The sequence below is a fragment of the Vanessa atalanta genome, chromosome 16 (genome assembly GCF_905147765.1).
Source record: "Vanessa atalanta chromosome 16, ilVanAtal1.2, whole genome shotgun sequence".
Taxonomy (NCBI): domain Eukaryota; kingdom Metazoa; phylum Arthropoda; class Insecta; order Lepidoptera; family Nymphalidae; genus Vanessa; species Vanessa atalanta.
The window spans coordinates 2,693,574-2,706,193 of NC_061886.1; the positions used below are offsets into that span (position 1 = coordinate 2,693,574).

At 32.7% G+C, this 12,620-nt stretch overlaps 1 protein-coding gene across 1 annotated transcript in view; it reads right to left on the reverse strand.

Annotated features, from left to right (window-relative positions):
* Positions 1-4,281: 4,281 nt before the first annotated feature.
* LOC125069851 (chromosome transmission fidelity protein 18 homolog) overlaps positions 4,282-12,620 on the reverse strand; it is a 37,508-nt gene continuing 29,169 nt past the window's right edge. The window contains exons 15-16 of the mRNA XM_047679445.1: positions 9,732-9,786; positions 4,282-4,910 (exon numbers count right to left, since the gene is read on the reverse strand). Of these exons, the coding sequence (XP_047535401.1) occupies positions 4,807-4,910; positions 9,732-9,786 (159 nt within the window). The 3' untranslated portion in view covers positions 4,282-4,806. The remainder of the gene's footprint in view (positions 4,911-9,731; positions 9,787-12,620) is intronic.

The following is a 12,620-nucleotide window of genomic DNA, read 5'->3' on the forward strand; positions in this document are numbered from 1 at the left end:
CCAGAAAAACTATTAGTATTATTTACCTTAGAATGTACCTTAGAATGTAGCCGTATACAGACATGCCGTAGCAACGTTAATTGGTAAAAACTACTCATTCTATTGTCATTCAACCTGCTTTCATTTCTCAGATCAGTGAGTGATTGTCGTTTTGGTTAATTTACGATGAATGTGTGCAACACGAAACTTTGGTCAGGAAGCTACGTCATTATGGAATTAGGGACACTGCACTCAGTCTTCTGATTTCGTATCTGAGCAATCGCATTCAGAGGGTTGATGTAAATGGAAAGAGATCTCCCGGGTCTCCAGTTACTGTGGGGGTCCCTCAAGGATCAATTCTTGGACCATTTCTCTTCCTTGTTTATATAAATGACCTGCCACATCTCCTAGGTGATAAACTCGAGATAGTATTATTTGCTGATGATACTTCTTTAATTTTTAAAATAAAAAGACGTCTTTCGATATATGACGATGTGAACAATACTCTCTCTGAAATAGTAAATTGGTTTAGTGTTAATAATTTAATGTTAAATAGTAAAAAGACTAAATGTATTAAATTCACTACTCCCAATGTAAGATGTGTCAAAACGAGTGTACGTTTAAACGGGGAAGCATTAGATGCTTTAGAATCAACAGAGTTCCTTGGTATGACAATAGACTCTAAGCTCCAATGGGGACCCCATATAAATAAATTGGCGAATAGACTTAGCTCTGCAGCCTATGCGGTAAAAAAAATTAGACTTTTGACTGATGTGGATACGGCACGCCTTGTGTACTTCAGTTATTTCCATAGTATAATGTCGTATGGCATCCTACTCTGGGGTAATGCAGCTGACATTAATACTATTTTTGTACTGCAGAAGAGGGCTATTCGTGCAATTTATAACCTGGTCCCAAAAGATTCGTTAAGAGGTAAATTTAAAGAAATTAAAATAATGACTGTCGCTTCTCAATTTGTTTTTGATAATGTTATGTATGTACGCAAAAACATAAATGATTTTCCCAGAAATTGTGACGTACATTCTATTAACACTAGGAACAAGAATAAACTTGTTACTCCAAGTACCCGATTACACAGGGTTGGTAACTCTTTTTTGGGGCAATGTATACGTTTTTACAACAGGATCCCAGAAAACGTTCAAAATTATTCAATTATAAAATTCAAAAGAGTCGTTAAAGAGCGTTTGTGTGCTAAAGGATATTACAACACTAATGACTTTTTAGTTGACTGCACACCTTGGGAATGAAATGATCGCCTCCAGGCTGTTTCAAACAACTAATATATACTTATCATTGTACCTACATGGAAAATGGTTAAAAAAAAATGAAAAAAAATATATCCCGCTGAGTTTCTTTCGCCGGTTCTTCTCAGGTCCGAGGTGCTAAATTCCGAACCGGTGGTAGATTTTTGACAATCAATATGCAAGTGCAAACACTTCTATATTGAATAAAGATTTTTGACTTTGACTTTGACTTTGAATGAAATATTTAACGCATTTTATTAAAAATAATACTTTATTTATTAATTGGAATAATACAACATTTAGATTTTTTATTTTTAGGTACTTGTGTTAAAGTAAAAGTACAAGAACAGCATATATTATCTATGTATGAAATAATTAGATGGACAAATATATATTATTTTTTCATCTGGTTCTTATCGATAGAATCTCCGTTCCGACCGGGTAGCTTGTAATTCAACACTGTAACATGACGAATTAATTGTTGTTACAGTATAAAGAATATAATACACGAAGGCTTCGAACTTCTAATTATTAATATATTTATCAAATTTAAATCTTAGAATAAGATAAAACATTTTTGCGGCTCTTGATTAGGATCTATTACATCAAAACTTTATTCATACATAACATACATATTAGGAGTACATAACATACATATTAGGAGGGAACAACGAATTTATATATATATTAAACAACAATATTCAATATTCGAATCCATGTCGAAGTAACTTTTATAATGAAAATAATGTTAAAAAAACACCAAAATAGCATGAAACTATTATAAATATATATAAAATTGGCCGACCACAAGAAAACAGTCATTAATACATCAAAATCAAAACTTAATAATTGACTTAGCATGTATTCTTAATACAAAATACATAATTAAAAACATCAGTCAAGAAAATGAAAATATTTCGTTTTCTTAAATCAACTGACAATTAGTTTTTTCAACGCATTGAATTAAAAACGAGGAAGCGTTGCAATTCTATGTTGAGTTCTTATAATCTTATTTATAAAAGTTCGACATTCATTAAACTTTCTTCTCGATAATAGCTGTTGACAAAATTAACTCCGATTCTTAAATCTTAATCTAAGACTTCAGGCACTTCATACTTCTAAGTAGCAGAACAATACCATACAGGCATATTAAAATAACATAAATCAAATTTTAAATAAGATACAAAAATGCAGCAGGACATTGACGAAACTAAAATAATATTGAAAAGAAAAAAAAATAGCAACTAATATCCATATATATTTTTAAATGTCGCTTAAAACAATATTGTTTATTTATTGTCAACAAAGGTGCACGTTTTCACTTTTGTCCGATGAGACGAGAAACCGACGGTGAGTTCCGATATAGGACTAACGGCTTCAGGTGCTTACACGGGAATGTACCAAGCACTTCCAACTTTCGAACTCGAAACAAACTGAACTCAATCCAGAAAATCTACACATATTAACCGCATCAAAAATAGGAAATTCTAATCATTTTCAATGTCACTAATGGATACGTCGCTGGAGATATAAGTTCATCGGTTCACCTAGAAACGGAAGTATTTAATATAATCCTGTAAAACGATTATTCAATAGCGCTTGTGTCAAGTCCTAGCGACCTGTCCCGGCTTCGCACTTTAGTGCCGGGTGCAATTTAGTAATAAAAAAATGATAATATAAATATAATTTACACCCACTGTCAATTCTTGTACTCAGGAATAATGTAGCTTTTTTAGTATTTTTTTTTAGAATTGTATCCATAATTCCGGAGTGTAGCCATAATTCCAAGATAGAAACAAGCAAATTTTACCGCCTCAAATTAATATTATTGATTACTTGATCAGAATATTTTTCGAAAAGGCAATTTTTTTTTTTGATAAAAGAATAACATTATTTTTACTAACTAAAACGACACATTACTTAAAACGTTTTAAATAACAATAGAGTCAGTGGTTTATTGCAATTTTCTATTGCTATATCCAATTACCTGCGGCAGCTGCAGATCCTGGTGTCGTGGTATAAAGCCCCATGACAAAAAGCTATATTAGGTTTATCTGGCAATTAACTCTAGAGTATTTCTCGGAGTTTTCAACGAGATGTTTACAATCCCACGCCATGCACAGCACCTAACGCCGTTTACCTGGGATCGCTTTAGATTCAAAATTATATATATCTTTCTAAAATCTATGTATATAACAATATATCACCTTAGATATAATTTTGATTCAAGAGGTTCTTACAAACAATATTGCAAGCCTGCAACTTTAACGATATCTCATCGAGATGCATATTTCATACAAAGGAACATTCAAGACTATCATTACGAACTGAACGTTAAACAATTACGAAGAAGAACAATCATTCATTTAAACAAAAGTCATTTGTCATAACATTTGACGCGAACACTCGTAAATATATTTGTGATGAATTTATGAAATAAGTTCGTAGCGGATTTCAACGCTTACGCTTTTAATAACACTAATGCAGGTGATGTCGGCTGTGTTAAAGTTTTTGAGTTATAGCCGTTGATGGAAGAGCGATGCATTAAAATTTAATGTTCTATTATTTAGATATCAAGACTCAGGTGCGACTGTTATTCACGTCTATATAAAAAAAAAATAGATTCAAAAACGCTTCGCTGTGAAGTTTACTTGAATAAAATTGATTTGATTTGATCTGATTTGTACAAGTATGTATTTTATGCTATGACTGTCTATCAATGTTTAAACTGTCAATACGTATTCTAAAATCGTTATATGAATTTTTTTACATATATTGTGTATTGTATGGGGTGGCTCTGTGATCTTTAGTTTTGACACACGCGACAAAATATTCGAAATTAGCTTATTGCATTTTTAAGGAAATCAAGTTCTCTACATATAAAGGATATGAAATATAGGTATTCAAAAGAAAAAGATTATTATTGTCAATAAAACAAAATATTTTTTTACGTATATTTATTTAAAAAATATTAAATAACATTAATTTACAAGATTGTACAATTTCTAATGACATTTAAGTTATTTAACGAGTTTAACTCAATTTTATTTACGAAATTCTGCCACATGTGTATCCACTATCCCGCAATGGAACAACGTGGTGGATAACCTTCTCTTCAATCGGAAAGGCCTTAGCCCAGCAGTGGGATATTAACAGCCTGTTACTTACTTACTCACACAATGAAATACACTACAGTAAACAGGTTAATTTTAAATTTCCACTTACTTTTATTGTAGGAACTACAAGAGTGATAAACAATTCTTTACATCAACAATATAGCACCAACTTTGGCCACTAAACTGACTCTCTGACACTTACATTTGTGTCGGAACACAGTAATAAGAAGTATTATTGATTGGAATAACTGATGAGTTGGTGTTAACCCAGATTGGTGACCAAGTATTTCAATTGTAAAATTAAATTTACTTTATTATGATGCTGGTAGGACCAAACGGAGAACCGGGAGCTTTGGCACACCTTGGATGAGGTCTGTGACAGCAGATTACGATTGCCTGATAATGATGATAATATACTAAATATATTTTTTGACAGATATAATATGTTATAATAAGTCACGAAGACGGACATTGCGACGCACCGCGTTGTTGAATCCTTCTCTATACTGGTAGAACACGTCGCTCGAAGATATGACATCGGATACAGCATCTGGGAAATAAACAATATTAAGAAAAGGATGTGGTGTTAAAGATTATAAAACTAAAATATATGAGTAATTTTATTAACAAAAAAACTGTCTGTGTACGATTGCAATGTTTTATGTTGCGTATTTTTGTCCTAACTCATTTTCGATACTTCGAGTTTCAAATTACAACGATTTCCAAGAAGTTTCACTTCAAAATGCCAGAACGAAATTGTTCAACAGTTACGAGAATGTATGGTCGTAGCCTTAAGGATTTTAAACATGAAAGCCAGTCAAAGTCGGCGGCGGGAGGCGTGCGCGGGAACATAATCAACTTGTATAATTACACGGAGGCCGAGCCTGTTTGCACACGCTAATAGCTCGCATTGTGACGCCCACCGACTGCGCTGAACAAACCTATCGCATTATGTAATCTCTTACGAGGGGGATTCGGAGTACCGCGGCAAGTCTAGAAACCTATGTCGATTTTCATATTATTTTTCAAATAAGAAAATCTATTCGTACATGTGTTTGAATTAAAACAATTTTGTAGGTAGTTTAAACTGTAATACGTTTAAATAAAGTTTGAGAATGTCTGTTTTTAATAACTACTAAAAGTCTATAATTTTTTAAGTCGATAGGAATAAAAGTTAATAAGAAAAATAAAATAACCGTTTTGTAATATATGAATCCAGTTCGTCGGATACAAGTTCATCCGCGATTAAAATATTTCTTTGTTAATAAAATAAGCTCATTTGATTTAATAATTATTATATGACCAGAATAAGTAGTATTACGATATTATTATTTTATATATTATGCAAATGTTCCAACCGATGGTAAGAAGTCACCTCTACCAGTGCCATTCCTTATATCGTCAATGCGTCACCGATCTTGGTAACTAAGATGTTATGTCCCTTGTGCCTAGTTACACTGACTCACTTACCATTCAAATTGGAACGCAACAATACTAAGTATAGCTGGCGGTAGAATACCTGAATCGGTGCTACCTACCCAGACGGGTTGGCACAAAGCCCTACCACCAAGTAAACGTTCGTGTTGTGGACTAACTTTAAGCAAAAAACGCAGTTAGTTGTTCAAAGATAATAAATTACTTTTAAAAATTGGAGAATATTCGAAGGGACCCCTTATCGTATGAACTAACTTACACTTAACCGGTACACGTTAATAGCTCCGCTTTACAGCGAGATTCGGTAACTAGTGTAGCATTTTAATTTAGGCAGGCTTTATACGAACGACGGTGAATTAAAGGCGGAGTTGATGAGAAGATCGCTTTAATGAGCTACATTCATACGCGGGTTTTTAATAGAAACAGTTTGTGAAGCAAACGCTAACTGAAAGGGGGTTTAATTTATTTTCATTATATTTTCATTTAATGGATAATTTATCATATAAATATATAAATGCGAAAGTTAGTTGGTTTGTATGTTACACTTTAACGTTGTAACTTCTCAATAGATCGTCACGTAATTTCACGTCACGTCACGAAAATTTCGATATTTTCATGGGTACAGAAAACGGCATAGGGTAATCTGACCTAACTTCTGTCACCACTCCCTTTCCCCTCAGGTAAAGCCGCGAGTGTTATTTATTACATAATTTTCCTAAATACGTTGATATAAACTAAATTTTATTTATAAAAACTGACCCTGAAACCTACACTAAACGATTAGTCTTGCGTAATAAGAATTGTCTTATTGACGTTTACTTGTAGTAATTTTGTTAAAACATTCTCATATTTATACATTTAACATATCATACGTTATTCGTATATCCGTAAGCAATAACTCAATGTTAGCCTAGTAGATCATTATTATACAAGCGTTGCAAAACAAACCATTAAATTTAGCTACCGTGATATAATGAATCCATCAACCCACATGGAGCAGCGTTATGGATTAAGGCCTTAGCCCAGCTGTGGGATACTAACAGTTGTATAATTCACTCATTATACTAGTGATATAATTAGAAAATAAGATCTATAAAAAAGTGTCGCAACAAATTCCGCGAATGGAAATTTATCAAAAATATTAAAAAAAAATAATTATCACATCTAATTAAATTCATCGAAATATCTGAACCATAAACACAAATATCAAAGCAGATATATTACACAGCAACCAAATTAGTTTCACACACGCAAACGACCCTTATAAAACATTGGAATTACATAGATTTACCGACACTCAATCAAAATTCGAAAATCAATTCAACGATGAATGTTAACTTAGAATTAATAATATTTAACTTAAATCGAGTGAAACGAGTACAATGGGAGTAGACTAAATCAAACAATGAGAGGATTTCGTTTAACAATCAACTTAGACCGCTTCATTATAACTTGGTCGGAGTAACGTCGGGGGAACGGGTCTGGTGGATGTTAAATTATTATATGTTTTATTTAAATAATAGAGGTTTAATGAGGATCGTCTGGCGCTGTGATAGTCAATGTCGATTCTAACTTAACGGTGGGGTGTTTGACTCTACGTTTTTTTTTATTATTGGCTGATTTAACAGACAGTTTCGATACCGAGTTAATATTTATAAATATATAGAGCGTACTGTTATTTGTCAGGTACATTTTACACTTAAGACATTTATTTATTAAAAAATATATTATAAAATTAGTATTGTCGTTGTGGCGATCTTTGGGGGAGGCCTATGTCCAGCAGTGGACGTCCTTCGTCTGAGAGATGAGACGAGATATTATAAAAGATGCCTCGGTGTAAAACAGTTTTTAGAAGTTTAAACTAAAAAAGGAAGTAACAGCCTTCGAATGCTTCAACTACCTTTTTTTTAAGAAGTAGGTTTGAAGTAGATGTTCACTACACTGCTCAAATCTCGTAATGGTATCCACAATTTATAAATTTTTGAATTAGCTTAGCTTAGCTTCCATATTATATATTCTATTTAATAAAAATGGAGCTCATTAAGCAATTAATAAATTTCCATCTGAAATACAGAATAAATAAAGTGCAATTATGTCAATAAAAAAAATATATATAACGTCAAATAATGACATCCTAATAAGTAAATATTGTAATACAATAAATAATATAATATCATTTAAATTCGATATTGAACGATATTTTTTTAAGAAAAATACAAACCAACAATTTAAGAAAATATATTTAAAACATATTTAAGAAAATCGTATCTGTTATACAAGCTACGTAGCAGCGTAGCAGATTGCTACGAAGGATCTACACAAAATTGTCAATTTGTAATTTATTTAAATAGAGCAATTTCTTATATATCATCAAATCGAAGTTAATTCAGTTAAAAGCCAATCCAATATTATCTAGATAGAAGTATGAAAGCGTATCAAATATTCGCTTCCAAGCTGACGTTCCAATTTACGTAGGTGGAAGATGAATTTTCTCTCTATCCTATTACAAATCGCGTTGAGACTATTAACTAGGCAAGTTAGCGCGTCAAAGCAATTGTTGTAAAACGATGGATGCACGAGAACCTAAGCGGATTTTGTGTTCGTTTAGAATAAAGGTCGGTCTAGAAGTGCTATTAAATTTATATATGAATGCTTCTTAATAAATCATACAAAGAACAATTTAAGCAACTTAATACATGTAATGATTTTATTGGATGTTATTATTCTATAGATATTACATCAGATCAGAGATAGAAGATGTGAATTTTAAAAGATTTTATCGAGTTCAAACCAGGGTAACCACCGCTGAGTTTTCAAGTTCTATATTTAGCCTGCGCAGTCTGTCATAGGAATGTATCTTAAGAACTTTAAAAGCTAGTCACTAAAATCACTATTAAGAAGTCATAGAAACCAAAACATATCAAAATGAAAGACAAAATATTTTATTAAATTGCTTAGTGAAGACAGATCTATCATCCATTATTCAAATAAAAATATCAGATCTGTTTTGCGATTCTAGAAGACATTTCGAATAACACTCATATTAAAAACCGATCGTGCGATACGCTCTTTTGATTCGTATATACTTAATGTCATAATTATTACAGTAATTGTTGCGTATATAACTATATGAAGTTTATTTGTGTATAAAGATTCTAGATTGCTTTGTATGTCTACTGAGGAGACTCAGCAAGTATATTGTAAAATGAGTCATATATTTTTATAAGGACTAAAATTTATAATATCAAATATGGATAAATCAAATTAAATATTATAATTGTTAATTTTTTAACGATTTTAATATTCAATAGTGAACTCCAACCCTTTTAACAAAACAATTCCACGATGTCTATTAAAACGTATCCCCGACCGAATTATACGTTTAATATACAAAATGGTAGACAATCGGTTAGGCGCGGACAATTACGGCGGGATCAGGTGTTCGATTCCAGCGGGTGACGTCAAATGAATATTAACAACCCTTCCCGGCGGCGGGCGTAATTGAAAATAATAGGCTCACTTGTAACGTTATGTGATAATATTCGGAATAATGTGTAATAACGACATTGCGTATTAATGACTACGATCGCGTGTAACGTATTTTATCTTAATTACGAACGTGAGTTGTAAGATATATCAGTTTAGTGTTTTTTTTTTTTAATATGAACTCATTAATGACATTAGGATAGTGTTGAGAGTGCTTAATTTCCAGCCATTACTTTTATCTCCGATAGTCTATGGATTTGCGTTGATTTTTCCGATAACAGGATTTGAGGAAATTGATTGTGCTCAAGGAGTTTGGGCTTATTATAAAACTATAAAAAAAAACTGACAATATTTATACTAAATGATGATTGATTATGCGTGTGTGTGTGTAATACACAAGGATACACGCACACATAGTTCTCATATCTAGTGTATCTGTTACAAATCTTACCTTGTTTATGTACTTGAGATATAGGAACAATACGCCCGAAGAAGTCCTTATGAACCTGCAACAATACAAAATACGTTACCGTATGTGACACAAACGCAAAAATACTTTTAAAATACAAACACTACATGTCTCATTACTCCACTCATAAAACCACGTCGCGTCACGTACAATTAAAAAACACATTTTCCTCTAAATTGCTTTCTGCACAGCGCCCGCGGCCACAACACATTGCCGCTCCAATTAGAAATCACAACGACACGGCGACACACATCACACGACTCTCCATTATTGCCTCACGCTAATTCCATACCTATTTGTAAGTCACTAAAGACGAAAACAGCTTAATATTTTTTGTGTACTATTCAGAGTTTTATTATAGAACCTCGATGTATAATACGTACGGTAACCACATCATCTAAGCAGTATTAATGCAAGGCAATATGACATCTAAGCTGGTGTATTATGGTGTAATTTAGTGCGCGTGTTTTTTTTTTTTGAAGTTGGTTGGGTGTTTCGAGTAGTTTATGTAGGTAAAGTTGAGTGTCTAGATGTGAGACATCGTTAGTGGTGATTGTGGTAACGATGTTGTTACACCTATGTTCCGAGTGGAATGTTCTCGACTCAAGCTACGAATTATTATCACAATGAGGTTTTTAGGTAATTAACGTGTATTTTAAAAAGGATACATCTTTAAATTATTTATATTAAACGTAATTCGATAACCATTTATAATGAATATATAGCATTGAAATTAATCGTAAAAATAAACTTTGAGATAGCTACGAAGCATTCGTAGCACTTCGTAGCAGTATTTTGATTTTTTATTTAAATAATTTATTGTGTTTGTGTCATTGACTTTTCCTCTAGAGGACAGTTGGCCAATGTCCACCAGTGGGACATTAATAGGCTGTTTATTAATTAAAATAAACTATAATCAAGACAAATAAGATCGATCGCAAAACAATATCAGAATCGAAGATCGGGCAATATCAAGCCAATAACTTGTTGGTTATCCGAGTGAGATCGACAATAACATTGAAACGGCTCGAAGCGCTGAGCGCTGGACGTGTAGCACACGCTGAAGCGAATACTCAGCTGGAAATATATTTATTTAATTGTTATCAAAAAAAAAAAAAATTAGATGGAGAGGTAGTTTGTATTTTCCAAAATTTAAATTACAAACTTATTTGAACCACATACCATTTTTATGTAAGGTATCGTACCTGAATAGTCAATGAATACATCACCATGCTCTTTAATCATCTATTTTTATCTCTTTTCATTTTTTTTTCAATGAAATTGTGAGTATGTATAAAACAAAACCCCCTTTACATTTGGATTATAGCTGTTGGTTGGTTGGTGATGGACATGGTTTTATATGTGCATATAAAATTGTTTCAATTCATAGTTTAATGGCTTTCAGTTTTGTCAAGCTGGCTCATATCATTTCGTCAACGTCACGTAGGGTCCATATTAATGTTAAGTACGTTGGCTACAGTTTGGCAGGATGATTGACATTTAAGTTACTACACTAGTACCGCGCTTCCTTCAAGTATTAATATGATACTACAATAAACAAAAAAATTTATGCAAGAATATTTAAAATATTCATGAAGATTATAATGTTTTATTTTTGGTAACAACTGCCCATAAACATTGGACACCGTAAAAATTTTAACCATTCCTTACATCGACATTCATTACAATACATCTATGTAGATGTATTGTAAGATTGATTAGGAGTCACTTATGCCTTGGGGCAGAGCGTAACTTCGTTGTATAGCAATATTTTTGATTACGGGCCTCGGTAGCGGCGGTAAATCGCGACACACGCGAGCGTAAACACAATTTTCTTCTCATAAAAGTTATCCTTACACATTACGACATACGTAACGCCCATCGATCGGTGATTGGCTAGGAAGTGTATGTTATATCGTTATTGTCAATCGCGAGATGATCAAAAAGTCCTTATGGGGTAATAGGATTTTACCTCTTACTTGGGCCCTGATAATATGAGGCGTTTATTGTCTTAAACAGATATGTACGTGTGTGTTCGAATGTGTAATTTTACGTTAAAATTGCACACATACATATAAAATCTTTTTGTACGTAAGGCGTTAAGTAAATTAGTCATTATTTAAGTTTTATCTAAATTTTGTCTATTCGAGTAGGCTTTTAAAAGCATTTTTAAAACGTCAAATCACAAGATTAGCATTGAACTGGCAAGAAACTCAGTAGTTACTCTTCTCCACCAATCTACATAAGTATGTTAAGTTACATTTAGTAATATTCATACGATCTACAACTCCTTAATGCTTTATAGTATTCCAAGCGATGTCTAACCGTATGATACTCTTGCATTTCGACATTATATTTCAGCAGTCAGTCAACACATTTTCCGCGCGACTTCACGCCGGGTGGTGCGGGGGTGAGGTCGCAAACAATACAATCACGACCAATCTGCCGCGCAAATAGGAAAATAGAGTGCACGATGAGGCAGGACCGGCTTTGATACAAATTATGTTTAAATTGCTTTTATGTATAGAGGGTTGTCTCAAGTATGTAATTCACACTTATTGTTTAACGCCAAGTAATCATTCACTTATATTTAGAAACACAAGTGGGATTAAAACGCAGTATGATAAAAATATTTATTTTGTCTTGAAATTTAATAATAATAATAATAATGATGACCAAAAAGTTCTTTTTATTTCGAATACTAACCATCGTAGATTTTAGTGCACAATAATGTCCTATAAGATGTACCCTCTATTCTCTGACTCCTAAAATCCAATAAAAGGGCAACCAGAGAAATATCAGTTCCAGGGTCAGCCGCTTTTTCTGTATTCCTAGGCATGAACAAACCGTATTCCTACTATCGCTCCACTG